Genomic DNA, 21,498 nt, shown 5'->3' on the forward strand with positions numbered 1-21,498 from the left:
CTGTGCCCAAAGCCTCATGTTCAACCAAGCATTGGTGGATAGTGGTTTGATTACAACCCGTGTCCACCAATGCTTGGTGAGTACCCCCCTTGACTCTTACCGGTATCCGGTACGCTCCGGCCCGGTGGGGGCAGTCTGCGGAGTGTTGGGGATCCAGACCACTGTCCCCAGCTCCATCACAGGGCACTGATCCCGCCGCAGCTCCAGCAGGCCAGCCCAGGTGCCACACCCGCACCTGCGTCGGCGGACACTTCAACCTGAGGGGGAGAGCGGTGGGGCACTGTAGATGCTGGGGGCCTCGGTGGCAGGGCTCCTCGCCTCCGTGGTGCAGGAACGGGCTCTGGAGAGAGAGCAAAGTGAGAGGGAAGAGGAGAGGGGGAAGAAAATGGGGAAGACACAGGGGGAGGGGAGAGAGTGTAGGAGGGCTTTTCTACCCTCGGGTATGGTCCTCTACCAGACGGATAGTCTCCTCCAGCGATGCCGGGTGGTGGCACTGGACCCACTCCACTGTTCCTTTTGGTAGTCGATGGATTAGCTGCTCCAGCACCACCTTGTCGATCACTCCCATGACTTTGCGATCCCCCGCCAGCAGCCATTTCCGGCATGTGTCTCGGAGCCATTGGGAGAAAGCAAACGGGCGGCCGGTCCTCTCCAGTTTCATTGATCGAAAGAGCTGGCGGTACTGCTCTGGACTGCGGCCAACCCACTGCATGTTGGACTTCTTCAGGTCCTCATAAACCAGGAGGTTAGCCGCCAGCAATTGTTGAGCAGCAAGCTGGGCTTCCCCGGACAGCAACGGGAGGAGCCTGGCCGCCCACTGGTCATGCAGCCAGCCCCAGATCTCCGCAGTCCGCTCAAAAAGATCGAGGAAGGCTTCTGGGTTGTCTTTCGCCCCCATCTTCAAGAGCGTGGGTGGGGGCACCCATGCAACAGATACACATACAAAAAATATTTTATAATGAATGCTTGCCAGATAAGAGCGATCTCTAATGAGTTGGGCTCAGGTGCATTCAATTAGGCAGAAAATCAGATCCAGATTGGGTTTCGTGGTAATATATCGGGTTTCGCCATAAAAGTAACTTAACTTACACTTACATTTACACCAGTACGTATAATCCACATTAAGCAGAACTGAAACTGGAGCAGATGCAAAACTAACGCTGAACCTCTACCTAATCTCCATAAGTTGTTGGCACATTATTCGTTTGTCATTCGGATTCTCTATCACATGCTCTCTGGAGCCAACAATTTTACAAAGATATCATTAGCACAATTAGGTTAAAGAATATACAGTATGACTATAACATACAGGCATAAAACACTGAACTCAAATGGTCAACGCTTGTTGTAGCTGGATAATTATGCCTAAAAATTTGACTTATACCTCTGCAGAACAAAAATGGGCTTTTCCCAATCAGTGGATATTTTCAAACCGTTGAGATTCCCTACTTTCATTGGATAGTTTAGAAATGCCCATCCTGGTTTGGAAACGTTCACTGATTACTGACATTCCCTACTTTCATTGGATAGTTTAGAAACGCCCATCCCGGTTTGAAAATGCCCACAGATTTGAAAAAACCCATTACTGTTCCGCAGAGACCTATACTTGGTAAAAATGCTCAGATGGGCTTTCATGAACTAGCGCTTGTAATGGACCGTCTGAAAATTCCAAGCACAGCACTAAAACGTTGGAGGTGTCAAAGTATTAATTCCAGAGACTAAAAAGAAAATGTTTTTCATTTCGGTTCGTTCTGAGAAAAAACTATATTTTTTCATTCCAGTTCAGAAGTTCTGCAGCCTCCTTTCCAAATGGTTACCAGTTAGAACTAAATAAAAGTATGGTTAATAACATTCTTTTTAAAATGACAGTACTCTGCTGTGCAGGTAAATTACCAGTTGCAGTGTTGCCAGATCCCGCAAGAGAAAGAAGCAACATGGTCTGGAAAAACAAGCCCAAAATAAGCCACTTGCCTCACCAAAATAAGCAAAATTAAGCCATTTTTTTTCTCTGTGTGGTGGATATAACAGCATAGAAATCATAACAAGCAGATAATTAACAGTTCAGTATAATTTTATTTACAGATCTGCTTCTCAGTCAAAACCTGGCAGCATCAGATCTGTATTAATGCATCATATTTTACAGTAATTCAGTGAAGACTTGGAAACAACTGAGAAAAGTACTTTTTACCTCTATTAATGTTTTCCTTAAATATGGATTAGCCGTGCATATATACTGCATGTAGTATTTATGCATAGTTGTTAAAAAGGTCTTTATTCAGAGAATGTGACATCCACAATGGGCAGTTAGGTAAAGAAATGTGTGATGCAGCAGTTTCCTTTAGGATCATAGCACATGTTTCATTATTTTCAGGCAATATGAAGTGGTGAAATTCCAAAAACTTACTGTGATAAACACTTTGGCCTTTGGTTTCATGAAAAAATTTATCAGAACAAAATGTACTGGTTATAACCGGTTACCAGCATTTAAAAATAGTGTTTTCATTCCGGAACAATTGAAAATCACTTAGTTCCGGTTTTCAGTTAAATTTTCTGCTAAAAATTTAGTTAGTTTTCGTTTTTGTTCCTTGAACCGTTTTTAGTCCCTGATTCATTAATTCAATTAAAGTGTAATTTATGCATACAATTTACAAACTTTAGAATGAATAAATGTTTTTGTTAAGTGTTTAAGACAGAACATGTAAGGCAGTTGCATTGAACACCTGAACACCAGTTTTGTTGGTCTATTTATTATGATGTGGGGTCACTGAGCTCTTCAGTGGGATGGAAAATGAGAATACCACTCTTACCATTAATCAGATTTCCAGGTATTCTTGTCAGGTGTCTATGTAATGTATAAAGTTGTGCTAAACTATGGCAGTAAAGACAAAAATTACAATTGCTTCCATAAATAAAACTGTATAAAACTGTACATCTTTTATGGAATTATTTTGCATTGTCCTCAATATGTCTCCCATGGTATTTTAAAAAAAACACAAACAGACACAGAATGTACTCTTTTTTTTTTTTTTTCAATATTTTTTTTAACTTTAAAGTCATTTTCCATTCATGCAGACAAGATTTTTGGAGTACGTAGACAGAAACAGTCCTTATTTGCTTTAGATAAATGCAATGCCACAAAACAACAATATAATATTTTATTTCTCCAAAAATATGCAATAAAAAGGTTAAGAGAAGGGAAAAAAAATCACTGTTCATTTTAGTGACATCAAGCTGGCAATCTGAGGATTAAAACTTGGGTAATCTGTGTGCTTCATAATGTAATGGGTTTGTGCATGGTGTGTGTGGCAATAATGTGTAACTACTTTATTGACTATTTAAATATTCATCTGCAACAGTGTGTCTGGAAAATGCTGACTTAAGTTGGTGTGATCCAGTTTTGGGACCAAACTTGTGGGTAATGTCATTTATTAATTTTAGGCTCATACATTTATTTGGTAATTAATTACTATTTAGGAGGAAATGTAATGTTTTAAACTCTTCAACTTGCTCCGCCAAATTCTTGTTGTATGGCATAATCACACCCCCATATCACAACACAATGCGGCAAAAGTAAAAATAGTTGAAATTCTGGTTGTGTATCATTCCCATATATCTCTGTGAAATAAAGACAACCAGTACCTTTTAGATACTTTTCCCTTTAATGTTATGTGACCCCCAGGGGAATACACAGCCTAGTGCACCTGCTTAGAAAGAACTATACATAAGTCTTCAATGTCTTCGTCTCAAAATGTGTATATATTTTACCTTTGGATATATGTTTTTTTTTTTTTTTTCTTCACATTTTATTGCGTTATTGAATAAAACCAGCAGATTTTTTTTTCAAAGGACTATATCTATCTATCTATCTATCTATCTATCTATCTATCTATCTATCTATCTACATATCTATCTATCTATCTATCTATCTACATATCTATCTATCTATCTATCTATCTACATATCTATCTATCTATCTATCTATCTATCTACATATCTATCTATCCATCCATCCATCCATCCATATATATATATATATTTAAGCAATATCACACAATCAAGAGTGCGATATGGCCCTACATTAGCATTGCAGTGACACACACACACACACACACACACACACACATCCTTGTTTCTCCAATAACAGAAACAGCCCAAGCTGTGATATTAGCAGTTCTAAAGTGATGTTTTTGAGAGGCTTCATTTGGTTTGAACCAAATAATAATAATAATAATATTTTACTGCTTTGCTAATATTTACTTGCTCCAACAGCTAAATTATCTTTGAAATAATCTAAGCAACCAGACAAAAGTTGCATATTTTCATGACTGGAGTCTGCTTATCTGCAGATAAGTGTAGGAGTATCTCTGTGTAGTTCTAAGGAAGCACTGCTCCATGAGGGCAATCATACTTTCAAATCAGAACATATTAAGGTTCATCAAAAAACAGTCAGGAGTATATAGGAAGATTTCTAAAGCACTGAATTTCCTTTCAAGAAAAGTGAACTTAAAAAATTTGAAAAACTGTGAATCTGCTGAGATTCACTGTTTTTCATCAAATTGACTAGCTTGGTGTGGATCGTTAAAAGACTTGCAGTCTTTCATGACAGATCGAAGAAACTGTGCATGAGACAAAAACAGCATGCACAATTCATAAATCTGTCTTGTTCGGAAAGGAGGCAAGAGGAAAACTCAAATCATTTCTCAGGTGGACTTATCCCAAAGGAATGAGAGTGACTGAACACTCTCAAGGATGTTTCAGTGGTCTAATTAGACAAATTTGGACTTTTGGTCTAAGCACTGTGTTTGATGCAAATCTAACAAAGCATAGCATGCAAAGAACATTATTGCAGTGGAGCATGCTGGTGATATCTTTATGCTTCAGTTATGGGTCTCAAGGACTGGGAAGTTTGACAGTCTACCTCGTTTTAGTTGATGGGTACAAATCTTCTTATTTAGTCCTAAAAATAGCTGGTGTCCACTAATTGTATACGCATTGACTGATTCATTGTTTATGAATGCCCATATAAAATACCAAAAACACCTGATACTGTTTGTCATAGTGCCCTATGTTTTATTACAGGTTGTGTTCATCTACCACATTATTGAACTTTATATGCTTAAACTGCTGTCACTGTATATACGAAGGTGCTCACATTGTTCTTATAAAGCCATTTTAGGTTTTATTCCTTTTTATTTATAATACTGTCTATATAACTTTGTCATTACAATCTTCATTAACATGGTACTCTACATTTGTCTGTTTGCTGTGTGTCAGACATGGGGAAAAAAGCAACCTGCTTGGTCTCATAAAATCATGTTACTAACAATTTCGCAAAATGATTTTAACACGGCTCGTTGCACGTGTCGCTTCATTTTCCTGATGAAATAAACACTAGAATTGCTAAAACAGCAACTTTCACTTTCACACAAATCAAAGAACAAGGGCAGATTATCATTTTTTTAATACTTACATTTCACCGTGTTTCTCACACAATGATATCTTATGACATCGAAACACTTTTACTATAATGCATGACTTGAAAAGCAATACATTTTAACATTTGCATTACATAAGCAACTACATTTACCGTACAAGCTTGTTCAGTGTGCTAGAAATTGCATGGTAGCTCAACTGATGCAAAGGATCGGGATACATGTCCAGGAGAGCACACAATGTTTACACGTGAGCCGAAAGTGTCATAGGTTGCTTCAGCAATTGCATTTTTCATATCCCATTTGCTTTTATGACACCATCAGTTAGGTTTAGGTACAAGGTTTTGGGTAGGGAGGTAGGTTTAATTGATTTAAAACTCGATATGGTAGAGCATTAACCTTAAAGACCTCATCTGTTTGGGGGAACGTTTAACGCCACACAGTGGACATTTCACCTCTGAGCTGCCACGATACATGTAATGAACTATGTAATACATAATTTTGCAAAAATGTCGCCACAGTGTACTATTTTGACGAAAACTACTACTCGGTTTTGCAAACTGCCTGAAATGTTGTGCAGTACATGATCTTTGTTTTGTCCTGCTTTCAGATGTATGGACGCTATACACAGGAGCTGGGCGCCTATGCCAAAGAAGAGGCAGCTCGCCTGCGTGAGGATGGAGCACTGCGGAGGACCACCAGTGTGCGAGGCCAAGCCCCAGAACTGCTGGAGTATGAGAAGGACCCGTGTGCCAAGTGTCAAGGTGGGTGTATTGTATATATATTGTATGTATGCATGCCAACTTTTCAGTGACTATGCTGCTATCCCAGTAGCTTACATGCAGCAGTGTGCTTCATCTGGCAGCAGAGCAAAGCCAAGAAAGCAGAGTTGGCAGAAGCACAGGGATGAAGGGCAGCAGGGATTGAAAGAGGAACAGAGTCACAAAGGAAAGGAAGAGAGAGAGTGAGTGAGAAAGTGCTGAAACTGGGGATTAGGTGAGACAGATGCTAGAGATAAGTGAGAGAGATACGACTGAAGATCCGAGCTTTACTCGGGCTGGTGTGATGCATACACATTCATGTGCAGGCCTTCACAGAATCTGCACCCACTCAACTCTGAGTGTAATTTACAGGTGCATCTCAATAAATTAGAATGTCGTGGAAAAGTTCATTTATTTCAGTAATTCAACTCAAATTGTGAAACTCGTGTATTAAATAAATTCAATGCACACAGACTGAAGTAGTTTAAGTCTTTGGTTCTTTTAATTGTGATGATTTTGGCTCACATTTAACAAAAACCCACCAATTCACTATCTCAAAAAATTAGAATATGGTGACATGCCAATCAGCTAATCAACTCAAAACACCTGCAAAGGTTTCCTGAGCCTTCAAAATGGTCTCTCAGTTTGGTTCACTAGGCTACACAATCATGGGGAAGACTGCTGATCTGACAGTTGTCCAGAAGACAATCATTGACACCCTTCACAAGGAGGGTAAGCCACAAACATTCATTGCCAAAGAAGCTGGCTGTTCACAGAGTGCTGTATCCAAGCATGTTAACAGAAAATTGAGTGGAAGGAAAAAGTGTGGAAGAAAAAGATACACAACCAACCGAGAGAACCGCAGCCTTACGATTGTCAAGCAAAATCGATTCAAGAATTTGGGTGAACTTCACAAGGAATGGACTGAGGCTGGGGTCAAGGCATCAAGAGCCACCACACACAGACATGTCAAGGAATTTGGCTACAGTTGTCGTATTCCTCTTGTTAAGCCACTCCTGAACCACAGACAGCGTCTTACCTGGGCTAAGGAGAAGAAGAACTGGACTGTTGCCCAGTGGTCCAAAGTCCTCTTTTCAGATGAGAGCAAGTTTTGTATTTCATTTGGAAACCAAGGTCCTAGAGTCTGGAGGAAGGGTGGAGAAGCTCATAGCCCAAGTTGCTTGAAGTCCAGTGTTAAGTTTCCACAGTCTGTGATGATTTGGGGTGCAATGTCATCTGCTGGTGTTGGTCCATTGTGTTTTTTGAAAACCAAAGTCACTGCACCCGTTTACCAAGAAATTTTGGAGCACTTCATGCTTCCTTCTGCTGACCAGCTTTTTAAAGATGCTGATTTCATTTTCCAGCAGGATTTGGCACCTGCCCACACTGCCAAAAGCACCAAAAGTTGGTTAAATGACCATGGTGTTGGTGTGCTTGACTGGCCAGCAAACTCACCAGACCTGAACCCCATAGAGAATCTATGGGGTATTGTCAAGAGGAAAATGAGAAACAAGAGACCAAAAAATGCAGATGAGCTGAAGGCCACTGTCAAAGAAACCTGGGCTTCCATACCACCTCGGCAGTGCCACAAACTGATCACCTCCATGCTACGCCGAATTGAGGCAGTAATTAAAGCAAAAGGAGCCCCTACCAAGTATTGAGTACATATACAGTCAATGAACATACTTTCCAGAAGGCCAACAATTCACTAAAAATGTTTTTTTTATTGGTCTTATGATGTATTCTAATTTTTTGAGATAGTGAATTGGTGGGTTTTTGTTAAATGTGAGCCAAAATCATCACAATTAAAAGAACCAAAGACTTAAACTACTTCAGTCTGTGTGCATTGAATTTATTTAATACACGAGTTTCACAATTTGAGTTGAATTACTGAATTAAATGAACTTTTCCACGACATTCTAATTTATTGAGATGCACCTGTATATGTGATCCTGTTACTCAGTCTTTCGTGTTTTTAGATCCTTGAATAATTTAGATTCCATCAATATTTTGGCCAATTTTAAAAGCACCTACACACTAGAGTTTACGCTGCATCAGAGAACACTGCGAATGCATTGATTTCAAAGGGGATGGTGCGTCGGAAGGACAGAGTGGGACAACGCAAGGTTTTGCGATAGTGGCGCTCTGTCATGCGACCAAAAGATGAAAACATTTAAACTTTTGCTGCAATGCAGTCTGGTGTAGGCATCCATTGACCAATGGGAATCTTGGAGTGGCGGGACTAGTTGCGCTGTGAAATAAAAAAAACTTGGCGGACAAAAACTTGAAAAAACGGTGTATTTATTCCCTGACCTCTATTATCTTTTTCTGTCAGGTTAAAAAATTATTCTGTTGAGAGAGAACCTGGAGAAGTTTCAGTATTTACTGGTACATTGTCAAAAAGATATATTTTTAATATCCATCTTTATCTGTGACCGCCTCTACCCTCTGTGGTGCACACCTTCCAAACTGACCTTTAGTACTCTCATGTGTCAAACGCTCCGTCTGAGCTTTCCCAAATGTGTAAACGCCCTTAACCACAAGCAGGCTTGATGATGCATTAACATGATACTGAAAGCTGATTGGCTTGAATGGTTACCTCTGATAATAATTGGTTATGAATGCCTAAGCAGGCAAAATTCATTTTGCCGGAAGCAGTTGCCGTTTAGTCATTTGACTATCCAAAAATCTTTTTGGATGAAACCAAAAACAAATGTATTTATTTTTTTTCACATTAAACGCATCTGAGTTATGTACTTTAGTAGGTAAGTTGATTAAAATAACTGTTAATTTTTTATCACTTTTGTTGAGGTTTTTGAGCAGGCTCTACCTCCATAACCTCCCCTGATGGACCACCAATGTAAGAAATGGGGGAAAAAAGCATGTTCAGAAAAAGTAATCTTATAATTTATGGGTCTGTTCATGTGTTTGAAAGCAGCACGATGACAGGAAATGGTCATGTCTTATTCAGCAATTGTGGCCTTTTAACTGATGTTTTCTAGATTGCCCTCTACTGATCATTAACTGTCAGTGATTTGTGGTAGTGTTGCTGCCTTTGTTTATTTATATCTGTCACGCACATTCCGCAGGTGTGGCCATCATCCTAAAAGGTTGTAGGGGGCCAGTCTCCTCACATTTGTTGAATTCCTTTTTCCATGATACTTTTTCAAGCAACGCCACCGAAGAGTGTAACTTAGCCGCTGTCTAGGCTGTAAACAACAGCCTGCAGCATACAGTATATCTGCACTACGCCGGAGAATGCTCAATTCCCTCTGCTCCTCCGTGCAGTGCTAGCCGCTCACCAGCAGGGAGCATAATCAGTCTGCACTGTTTAGGGGTGATAGATGAGACACATAGACGTGCAGTGTATCCATAATGAGTCCATGTGCATCTGTATTTCTGTGCCTAGAAATACAACAACGCTCACTAAAGGGATGTAGTATAAGGGCAGAATTTCCACCATTACATTTGAGTTTATGTGAAGAAACATTTCCCCCCATCAACAATTTGTTTTTAATTTAATGGTACATTAAGATGATTTGCTAAAAAAAAAAAAAAAAAAAAAAAACACTGAACAAACGCAACAGTGATTCATTTCGGAAGTCTATGATAAATTCCCTCAACTATTCAAAGGCGAGTCCTCATTAAATAGGCAACAGTGTCTTGCAATCCAGTTTTTAGTACTAATGAGATATCTCATTGGTTTCTAGTAATATAAATAGACTGCTCTTTTGGCCCTCTGTAATCTCCAAAGACACACAGCATCTGTCTCTATATCATCCTTCCCGCCTCCCTGTTGAGTGTGAAAAGCATGAAAAATCTATCAGTGCAGTGTGCAGCGAAGGTTTTCTGATCCTCCTTGACAGAGTTTGAGGGGTTTGGAAGCTTGCCAGCTCACTACCTACACACCCGCATCATGCACTGTCTGTCTGTCTATCTGTCTGTATGTCTGGTTTCTATTTTAATACATCCTCACATCCCTCTCTCTCCTGTGTAATTAGACTTTATTTGTGAATTTTAACATGACGCAAGGGGTAGATTTGCGACAGGCTGTCACCACTGCTGCTGGTTCTCTAAGTTTAGAGTGAAGTGCTACTATCATAATAGCTGGATTACTCTGTCTATTTCCATGATAATTGTTTTGGATATGTGGATGAAAACAGAGAGCTGGCAGCAGTCCACAAGCTCACTCTCGTGGGAAATTGTGAGTACTGCCTGGAGGCTCAACATGGAAAACTTTGCATTAGTTGTCATATGAGGCAGAAAGCGGACAGGTTTTATTGCCTCTCACCAAACCACCTACACCTTTTTACTTGCACTGGGGATATAAATAGACTGTTCCTGGATATGTAATACAGTATATTGTTATATTATGCATGCATGCCACATAAGAATGTCACTTTAAGTGCTGACCTGTGACTCGCTTTTCCAAGACACTAAGATCTATCTGTGGAAGCATAGGCTCTGCATATTTATACGGTTATTCCACAAGCTCCAATTAAATGTCAAAATATGCCGCATCTCAGCACTTCTGTCTGCTGTGGTTTGGAGATAAGCGCTGCAGATTCACGGCGTCCACAATGCATCTTGAGTTGGGCTAAATTTGGTTAGGCTTAAATGAACAGAGAGTACTTTCTCTGTTGTGGATTGTTAAGGGATTTATTTTGAGGGCGAAGACATCTGTTGGGCCACTGCGGTGGGCAAATCGGCCCACGCACCAACTCCTGAACTCAGCAGGTGCTGTGGCTGGCAAGGCAACAGCTCTGTCAGGTACACTGAAATGTCCATTCACCTGCCGCGGCCTTTCCCTTTTCGCTGTCTTTCAGATGCGTCTTATCTTCACATGCACAAGCCATTTCCGGTCCATGCCTCTGCAACCCTGTCCGCCACTGAAACAGTGCAGTTGAAACAGTTCTCATGTGTGTCTGGAAACCAGAGGAAAACTAGGTCTTTAATGGCCAATTGTTCACTTCATTAAAGCATACTGTGCACCTACTGCTGGGTTCGGGTAATTGCTCTTGGCTGTCCATATCCTGTTCATATGGCCTGTTTTTCTATTGTGAATACAGACTGACCTATTAAGCAGGGTAAAAGTGTGGATGGTGAACGTGCACTCTTAACACACACGTCTGTCTGCAGTCTGTACGTCACGGTGTAAGAAGTTCCTGATTTCCCGTGTGGGTGAAGACTGGATCTTCCTCATCCTTCTGGGGCTCCTCATGGCATTGGTCAGCTGGGCCATGGACTACACTATTGCCTTCTGCCAGCAAGGTGAGTGAAATAAAGGAATGAAAAGAAAAAAAGGACAATTTTCTGCTTGACAGGGTTCCATGAAAGTACAGATGGTGTCATTTAATCAGTAAAGTATTGTTTTTTTCCAGTGGGGTTTCGTCATCATGTGTATTCTGGGATGGAAGATACATTAATGCCTCAACGAATTGGTGCCAACTCACTGACCTCTTTTTGCAAAAGAATGAGTCTATTTACAAGGGATGGGGGTGTGACAAATCAGTCTCTTAACAAAAGGGCTTTTTACGGGAGTATCAAGGGTAAATTTAAGGTTACAGGCAACGTGACTAGCATTTGAAGGTACATTAAGTGTGTTGTTCCACACTTAAAGGAAAAGTTCACCCAAAAATAATAATCCTCTCATCATTTACTCCGTTTCTAACTCATATGGCTTTCTTTCTTCCCAGAACACAAACAAAGATTTTTTTAAGGATATATGAGGTTTTTTTTTCATACAATGCAAGTCAATGGGGTCTAAATCTCTGAAGCTCCAAAAAGGATATAAAGTAATCATAAAGGTAATCCATATGACTCGAGTGGTTTAGTCCATGTCTTCTGAAGCGATATGATCAGTTTGGGGTTAGAAATAGACCAAAATTTAACTGCCTTTTCACTATAAATCTTGACATCTGCAGTCTCTTTGCTGAGTAGAATGATAATTTTTGGGTGAAATATTCCTTTAATGTGGAAATATTATACCTTAAGAAATGAATAGTACTTTTGACAAATATTTAAAAATATTAATATCACAAAAGATCACTCCAGTGACTCCAGTGACTTAGAAAAAGCTATTTTATTTTACATGAGGTGGATCTCCCCCTCATAGTGGTCAGTCGAATACTACTTTTCTCCATCATCCCAAACACACACACACTTTTGGACACTTTCCATTGCAGAAGTTAGCATTAGGTGACAAATACGCCCAAAAATATGGCATTTCTGCAATGGTATTGATAACTGACAACTTTTGTGTGATGCTGCATCCACACTGAAAAGTGTCCGTATTAAGTCAGCATCCAAGACAACTGTCAAATCAGCCAGTAAAAGTTTCATGAGTTATGCTCTCTCATAACTTAATGGAGACTTAATGGTGATTTTCAGTTATGTCTTTTTCAAGGTTCATCTCTTAAAACTCTGACATAAAAATAGAAACAATTTAGACAATTATTGTCATTCAGTAAGTGTATAGAGCTTTAAAAATTCATGTGGATAGCATGGCCAAGACAATTTTGGTTTGAGTTCATATCAAAATCTTGGCAAATTTGAGCACAGACATTGTTGAGATCTATACTCAAACTCCAAAGGACACAATTGAGATTACTGGGGGCTTTTCTAAGAAGCAGGAGACTTAAGCAAATGTTAATCTCATTGCTGTCTAGGAGAAACAATTGGGATATTAAGGAGGATCTAATTTTTTCCCCTTTTCAACAAAATGAATTATAAACATAAAACAATAAAGTAAAGGATCTAAAGTACACCTAGAGGTGTAGTTTTTACACAGGTCTAATATTATGCTGTGTGTCGGTGTCTGCAGCACAGAAGTGGATGTATGGTGGTCTGCATAATAATATGCTTCTGCAGTACCTGGCCTGGGTCACCTACCCTGTGGTTCTCATCACATTCTCTGCTGGCTTCACACAAATACTTGCACCACAGGCAGTGGGTGAGATACATACGTGCACACACACTTAAACCAAATGGCCTTTATGTTTTCCCAGATCTTTAGTTGTCTCTCTGTAACCCCCTTTGTCTTTCCTTCCTCTAGGGTCTGGGATCCCCGAGATGAAGACCATCCTCCGAGGTGTGGTGCTGAAAGAGTACCTCACTTTCAAAACATTTGTCGCCAAAGTGATTGGCTTAACTTGTGCCCTTGGCAGTGGCATGCCTCTGGGCAAAGAGGTACATGAGAAGGGATATCTGATCCTAGATAAGCATTCTAATCTAAACCTCTTTACCTTAAAGTCTTTGCCCTGTAATCACAGTCATCTGTTACTGCTCTCTCTTGCATCCTCTAGGGACCATTTGTTCATGTTGCCAGTCTGTGTGCTGCTCTGTTGAGCAAATTTATGGCTTTGTTTGGAGGAATCTTCATGGTGAGAAGCTTTCTTTGAAAAAATGCTCACCCTAACCTCTTGTCAGTACCTTATACAGTATATTGTAATTTCAGCATAACAATTTGAGTGAACAAGAAAAATAAACAAGAATTTCAGAATTACTTGGTATTTGGAATGGCCTCCTTGTGCTTCAATGACAGCATGCTCTCGAGCTGGCATGGACTCCAAAAGTCTGTGCAAAGCCTAATAATTCATGATATCCCAGCATGATTTGAAAATGTTCCAAACAGCATCTTGTTTGCTTTAATGGATGCAAGGAAATATGACATTTTAAACAAAGGCATTAATATGATTGTCACAGATGTGCTTACATTTGATTAGTGACTAGAAACAGTGCAAAATCTTAAATATTGTGTTATTTTGTTTTACATTTTTTAATTCCTAAAACTTTTTTTATTTCCAGGTTTAAACTAGATTTTTAATGTCAGATTTTCAATGTGGATTCCCACTGAATATTAGTATTTGAATGTAAATGAACAAATAGAATGCTTTTAAAGGACTTTTTAAGAATGACCTATTGTGTTACCAATATGACTAGTGTTTGCAACATCACTGTACATGTCACTGCCTCCGAAACATTATGCCCTTGTTCTTCCAGTCTCATCTGCATGTATCATACAAACAAGCAGCTGATGATTCTCTAGGGTTTTTTGATAGACTGTGATTAGTTGGAGTGCATAAGGTATCAGCTCTCAAGGGAACTACTATAAGAACAGTGAATGGAGCTGTTCGGAAATTATGATGCGAGTCGGCCCACTTTCTGTTTAATGATTCCTAACAAACCTAGTCTAGACTTTGCCCACCAAGCAACTTGAGAAATCACAGCACACTAGGTAATGGATCAATACCATGTTGTTAGTGCAGAGTGAATTTGACAGAAAATCGGAGAGCATAAACATTACGACACATTTGAACTGTTTCACTGTAATTGAAGGTGGTTTAATTAGGCAAATGTCAATCGCATGTTAACACAGTCAATCAGGCAGCATGGTCTGGGTTAACGGGCCGTGCTGGTAATTATTTGCCTGACACCTCATACCTGTGGGTGTAACTTTTGATAGTGGGATACGAATCAGCTCCAATTAGATTTATTAATATACAGGCTTTAAAGGAAGGATAATGTCAATATTGAGAGAACATTCATAAATCACATCCACATACTGTAATTTCTAGGTTATTTAAAGGGGTGATCATTGGCTGAAAATTGATTTTTCAGTGGGATGCAATTCAATACATCTTTGAAGCTGTTTTCAGTGTTGAGACAATGTCAAAATGCACTCTGAATGTTCATTCACTAAACTACAGAAGAACTTTAGGCTTTGAAAGACTTTAAAAGAACACTGTGCTCAGATTCTCACTTGTATATGTGTTATTTTGGTTTACTGCTGAAGGAAGAGCCCTTTGAGGGAAACAAGGTAAGATGGTATGCAGGTTTTAATACACTATATGGCCAAAGTATGTGGACACCTCCTTCTAATTATGACAGGTTTTACTATTTCAGCAACACCTATTTCTGGCAGGTGCAGACAATCAAGCATACAACCATGCAATCTACTTAGACAAACATTTTTATGTAATCTCCTTAAACATTTTTAGTAGGGGTGTGACTTTTGTATTTCAGCAGCCCTTGTGCACAAAGCGAGGTCCATAGACAGACTGATCATACTGGGAATTCAGCAACAGTAGATCTAAAGTTTTGCTGCCGAAATTGGTCTGTGCTTACCGAAAATTGAATCATTGCCCCCAGTGGCCGAAGCTAAAAGTGTTGTTCAATGTATGAGTATATGTGTGCTCCAGTTTTTAGGTGAAATGTCCACAAAAGTGGCACTAAAAGAGTTTTATTTTTAGTTGTAAGTAATTTAATACAATCAACAGGAATGCATATTATATTAACTCTACACCCTAACCCAAACCCCAATGCTAAACCATCAGTGGAGTACAAATGTAGTTTTAGAGCAATAATGAAACTCTGAATCGCGCCCACTATTGTTTATGTGAACGCAATAACTTCCTGGTTCTCACTGGTTCCTTGCATGTAGCGCTAGAGGGAAATATGTTCCCACTTGAATTGGTGCAAAAATGTCTGATGGTGCTTGTAATTTGGCTGAATGGGGTTGATTCCAGAGTACATGAACTTTCTGAAGCAACATGGCGATTTCTAGCGTAATTATGCTGATTTAAAAAAAAAAAAAATCAAGTTTGGAAAAACTTGACTGGCCTGACCAAAGCCCAGACCTGAACCCCACTGAACACCTTAGGGATCAATTTGGAATGCAGACTCAATCGCCCATCATCAGTGCCTGACCTCACTGATGCTATTGTGTTTGAATGTAGGCAAAGCCTTGCAGTTATTTTCCTACATCTAAAAGCAAGCCTTCCCAGAAGAGTGGAAGAGGACCAACTCCCTATTTAAGCCCATGTTTTTATTTTTATTATTTTTTATTAAATCTTCAACAACCATATACTGTATGGATGTGGTGTTCTGGTGCCCACATACTTTTGGAGACATAGTGTATATCTGGGTGTGTCCATGTAATCCAGTCGACCACAATGAGAATGTAAATGAAAATTCAAGTTTGTTTTCTTGCACATTTGTGATTTTACTTTCAGTTGCCCATTGTCTGTTGTAATTTAGAGTCTATTGGACTTAATCTTCAATTGCTGAAGGATAGTCTTCATGAAAATGGTGTGTAGTGAATGAAAGAGCAGTGTTTGTCCATTTTTTAATTGTGTGCATAGCAATAACTTGTTCAGCATGTCGTTTTCATGTATCCGTCAATGTAATTACTCCATTTCACTGTTGGCTGCCTGTAAAATGCCACAGCGACAGTTGTTTGAAGCAGGATTCGCATGTATTTGGTTTTCTTGTTAATCTGACAGAATGAACTGAGAAACACAGAGATGCTGTCAGCCGCCTGTGCAGTGGGGGTGGGCTGTTGCTTTGCGGCCCCAATTGGAGGTAAGACCAGACGTTGTGATCATAGCTGGCCACTGCAGATAACGTCATATCACATTTATGGCAGTGCAATTCTCCTGTATAATTTCAGCTGCTAGCAAATTTGTATGTCATGCAGTGTGCGGTGTTTGTTGCAGGAGTGCTGTTTAGTATTGAAGTCACATCAACGTTCTTTGCAGTAAGGAACTACTGGAGAGGATTCTTCGCTGCAACCTTCAGTGCCTTTATCTTCAGGGTGCTGGCAGTGTGGAATAAGGATGAGGGTGAGGGAGAGATACTGTTACGATAGCCAACACAGTCAGATGATTCATTCTTCATAAATTTCATACTTTGTCATTCTCTCTCACTTTTGCTTTGTCAAATTGCAGAGACAATCACGGCTCTCTTTAAAACTCGCTTTCGTCTGGACTTTCCCTTTGACCTACAAGAGCTTCCAGCTTTTGTTGTGCTCGGGTATGTGTTTTGCCTTTGGGACCTTTTTCTAGAAAACAAATGTGATTTACATGACTTGAATTATGGCAGTGAGAACACCAATGATCCGCAAACCAGTAGCCTAGTCTAAGAACATTTGTTTTAAAAAGGTTCACATTTCTACTTTCACACTAAGAATTGTGCTGAGGTGGCCAAGGCAGTAATAATAAGGTTCACATGTCCATTTTTTTTTATTTGTCCAGGCTGAAAATCCAACTTGTCTGTGATTCTTAGTTTGCCATACCATCTGCTGTCAAATAGAAAGTACAATGTTATTGTCATTTTTTCAGAAAATTAAATGTTTCAGATTTTCTCTCTCAGTATTGCCAGTGGTTTTGGAGGGGCTTTGTTCGTCTACCTGAACAGGCTGATAGTGGAGTCTATGAGGAAACAGAAAATCATCAACAAATTTTTGCTAAAAAAGTGAGCTTTTTTATATGAAAAACAATATACTCCTGCACTTACAATATTGTGCCCTGCACTTACTCTATGTTTAATGCTTTGTAGTCTTTGTAGATGTCACCAGGAAATATGCTTTTGGTTTCAGGTTTAAAGAACATTATAAATAAATATACACTGGCGGCCAAAAGTTTGGAATAATGTACAGATTTTGCTGTTTCGGAAGGAAATTGGTATTTTGATTCACCAAAGTGGCATACAACTGATCACAAAGTATAGTCAGGACATTACTGATGTAAAAAACAGCACCATCACTATTTGAAAAATTACATTTTGGGGGGGGGGTTCCCCTTTTTCACCCACTTTGGAATGCCCAATTCCCAGTGTGCTTTTAAGTCCTCGTGGTCATGTAGTGATTTGCCTCAATCCGGGTGGCAGAGGATGAATTCCAGATGCCTCCACGTCTGAGACCATCAACCTGTGCATCTTATCACATGGCTTGTTGAGCACGTTGCCACGGAGACATAGCGCGTGTGGAGGCTTCACGCCACCCACCGTGGCATCCGCGCTTAACTCACCATGCGCTCCACCGAGAACGAACCACATTATAGCAACCACAAGAAGGTTACCCCATGTGACTCTACCTTCCCCAGCAACCGGGCCAATTTGGTTGCTTAGGAGACCTGGTTGGAGTCACTCAGCATGCCCTGGGTTTCGAACTAGTGAACTCCAGGGGTGGTAGCCAGCGTCTTTTACCACTGAGCTACCCAGGCCCCGAAAAATTTAATTTTTGATCAAATCTAGACAGGCTCCATTTCTAGCAGCCGTCACTCCAACACCTTATCCTTGAGTAATCATGCTAAATTGCTAATTTGGTACTAGAAAATCACTTGCCATTATATCAAACACAGTTGAAAGCTATTTGGTTCATTAAATTAAGCTTAACATTGTCTTTGTGTTTGTTTTTGAGTTGCCACAGTATGCAATAGACTGGCATGTCTCAAGGTCAGTATTAGGTACAAAATGGCAAAAAAGAAACACCTTTCTCTAGAAACTCATCAGTCAATCACTGTTTTGAGGAATGAAGGCTATACAATACTTGAAATTGCCAAAAAATTGTATTTCATACAAAGGTGTATACTACAGTCTTCAAAGACAAAGGACAACTGGCTCTAACAAGGACAGAAAGAGATGTGGAAGGCCAGATGTACAACTAAACAAGAGGATAAGTACATCAGAGTCTCTAGTTTGAGAAATAGATGCCTCACATGTCCTCAGCTGACAGTTTCATTGAATTCTACCCGCTCAACACCAGTTTCATGTACAACAGTAAAGAGAAGACTCAGGAGTGCAGGCCTTATGGGAAAAATTGCAAAGAAAAAGCCACTTTTGATACAGAAAACAAAAAGAAAAGGTTAGAGTGGGCAAAGAAACACAGACATTGGACAGCAGATAATTGGAAAAGAGTGTTATGGATCTTAACCCCATTGAGCTTTTGTAGGATCAGCTAGACTGTAAGGTGCGTGAGAAGTGCCTGACAAGACTACAGGAAGTGTGGGGTGAAATGTCACCTGAGTATCTGGACAAACTGACAGCTAGAATGCCTACCTAGAAAGGATCTACAAATCTGTCATTGCTGCACGTGGAGGATTTTTTGATGAGAACTCTTTGGAGTAGTTTAAGTTTTTTTTTTTTTTTTTGCAATAGTAATTTTTTACTTTATTAATGTCCTTAATGTAACTATACATTGTGATCAGTTGAAGGCCACTTTGGTGAATAAAAGTACCAATTTCTTTCCATAAGAGCAAAATCTGTACATTATTCCAAACTTTTGGCCACCAGTGCATGTGTCCTAAAATGTGAGATGACATCCATCAATTTGAAATACTAATTTCTCTCTCCCATGTTCTGTTTCCTATAGAAGACTAGTGTATCCTGCAGTGGTCACTCTTCTCGTGTCCACACTCACCTTTCCTCCAGGGTTTGGACAGTTTATGGCAGGCCAGGTCTGTTGCATCAGATTGTTAATGTGTGTGTCATTCTCAGTTGTGTCAGTTTCCCCAGTGTCTTTCTTTCATCAGTCTACAGTATATAAGGAATTCTTATACTTTCTCTTTGAGAAGAAACACAACCAAAAAAATCCTGTATCTGTAAATAAATAAATACAACCAATAATTTAAATTTTAAGTGAGCCTGAATCTGAAACATTTTCTGATCAAAATCTGTAATTATGCATTTAACAGACAATTAACAAAGAGCACTGCCCCCTCATTTAGCTGACTCAACATGAGTCACTAGTTGCACTGTTTGACAACCTGACCTGGTACAAGCAAGGTGTTGCTGAGGAGTTTGAGTACGCCAGTCATGTACCTCAAGCCTGGAAGCACCCACAAGTCAGTGTTTTCATCACACTCTTGCTCTTCATCATCATGAAGGTAAGCCTCATGTAATATATATTCATCCATAGATATTAGCAATTAATCATTCACAATATTCACCATCTGTCTGTCCGTCCATCCATCCGTCCGTCCGTCCGTCCGTCTGTCTGCCTATCTCTCTGTTTGTCCGTCTGTCCGTCTGTCTGTCTGTCCGTCCATCCATCCATCCGTCCATCTGCTTATCTACCTACCTATCATGTATCATATTGTATTACTGTATTTCAATGCACCTCTGATCAAGTGTTTGACCATCTGAATGTTGGTTCTGAATGTTCTGAATGTTTTTCCTCAGTTCTGGATGTCAGCTCTGGCCACGACGATGCCCGTGCCTTGCGGGGCCTTCATGCCGGTTTTCCTCATTGGTATGTGATTATAGCATAGTGCGGGTGTTTTTCACAGTCATACCACAACACTGTGGGATATGCTTTATTTTTGGTTTTCATTTCAAGCCACTATTGCATGAGTGAGCAGGTTTGAACATTTTTTGCTGTCATAGTCACACCATGTTTTAATTTCTTCTAAATGGTTGTTTTTCCTTTTCCCGCAATCATGTCGTCCATTTCCATCCTTCATCACTGTCTGAATGACTAAAGACACTGTGCGTAAAGTGGTCAAATCACTGCAGCTCTATTGTGGAGTCAATGTTTCTGATCGCATGTAAGTATTCATAATTTATGCGTTAACAATTTGATGTGTTTTTTTTGTTTTTGTTTTTTGGTCACACCCAAATGCCCAAAAAGTTTAAGGCTACGCTTAAAAATTTATGACTGTTTTTGGAGTTTATAACAAAGTATCAAACCAACACTTTTTAAGCAAAACATTTAACAAAAAGAATGTTCGATTTAAAATTATAAAGCAATAGATTCAAAATTAAGACAAAACGTATTTGGACACTTTCTGGTTCTGAAAAGTTACCTGGCTAGCTCAGTGGTAAAACATGCTGGCTACCACCCCTGAAGTTCACTAGTTCGTTAGTTTGAATCCCATGGCATGTTGAGTGACTCCAGCCAGGTCTCCTAAGCAACCAAATTGGCCTGGTTGCTAGGGAGAGTAGAGTCACATGGGGTAAACTCCTCATGGTCGCTATAATGTGGTTTGTTCTTGGTGGGGCATGTGGCGAGTTGAGTGTGGCTATGTCTCCATGACAACACACTCAACAAGCCATGTGATAAGATGTGTGGGTTGGTGGCTGGGATTCATCCTCTGCCACCTGGATTGAGGCAAATCACTATGTGACCACATGGACTTAAAAAGTGCATTGGGAATTGTGCATTCCAAATTGGGTGAAAAAAAAAAAAAGTTACTCAGAGGTCCTTAGAGGACAAAAATGTCCGTGTCAAAAAACTGCCAAAATATTATTTTCCACTTTCAATTAGTTAATTTCTTTAATCAACATCAGTCCTGATAACTACCAAATATTTATTCATTTTCAGGATTTTAACCCTTTAAATGCCAGTTTGTATATATTATGCCACTGTTGTTTTTTATGAGAAGAAAAAAAAAAAAAAGGAAAATAATTATTTTCCATATAATAAATGCTAAGGGGAATATATATATATTTTTTTTTTGGGATTACCACAGTCTGGGATAGGTCAATTATTAGCAACAACATTGATTTTGATGCATTATTATTTTTTG

At 39.6% G+C, this 21,498-nt stretch overlaps 1 protein-coding gene across 1 annotated transcript in view; it reads left to right on the forward strand.

The window, feature by feature from the left end:
• The window catches only part of LOC127441398 (chloride channel protein 2-like), a 62,373-nt gene that overhangs the window by 22,290 nt on the left and 18,585 nt on the right, over window positions 1-21,498 (forward strand). Inside the window, exons 2-13 of the mRNA XM_051698777.1 lie at window positions 6,043-6,196; window positions 11,333-11,464; window positions 13,017-13,145; window positions 13,248-13,381; window positions 13,498-13,575; window positions 16,477-16,555; window positions 16,690-16,815; window positions 16,921-17,005; window positions 17,345-17,446; window positions 19,344-19,428; window positions 19,699-19,857; window positions 20,153-20,222. Of these exons, the coding sequence (XP_051554737.1) occupies window positions 6,043-6,196; window positions 11,333-11,464; window positions 13,017-13,145; window positions 13,248-13,381; window positions 13,498-13,575; window positions 16,477-16,555; window positions 16,690-16,815; window positions 16,921-17,005; window positions 17,345-17,446; window positions 19,344-19,428; window positions 19,699-19,857; window positions 20,153-20,222 (1,333 nt within the window). The remainder of the gene's footprint in view (window positions 1-6,042; window positions 6,197-11,332; window positions 11,465-13,016; window positions 13,146-13,247; window positions 13,382-13,497; window positions 13,576-16,476; window positions 16,556-16,689; window positions 16,816-16,920; window positions 17,006-17,344; window positions 17,447-19,343; window positions 19,429-19,698; window positions 19,858-20,152; window positions 20,223-21,498) is intronic.

The sequence above is a fragment of the Myxocyprinus asiaticus genome, chromosome 5, assembly GCF_019703515.2.
Source record: "Myxocyprinus asiaticus isolate MX2 ecotype Aquarium Trade chromosome 5, UBuf_Myxa_2, whole genome shotgun sequence".
Taxonomy (NCBI): Eukaryota; Metazoa; Chordata; class Actinopteri; order Cypriniformes; family Catostomidae; genus Myxocyprinus; species Myxocyprinus asiaticus.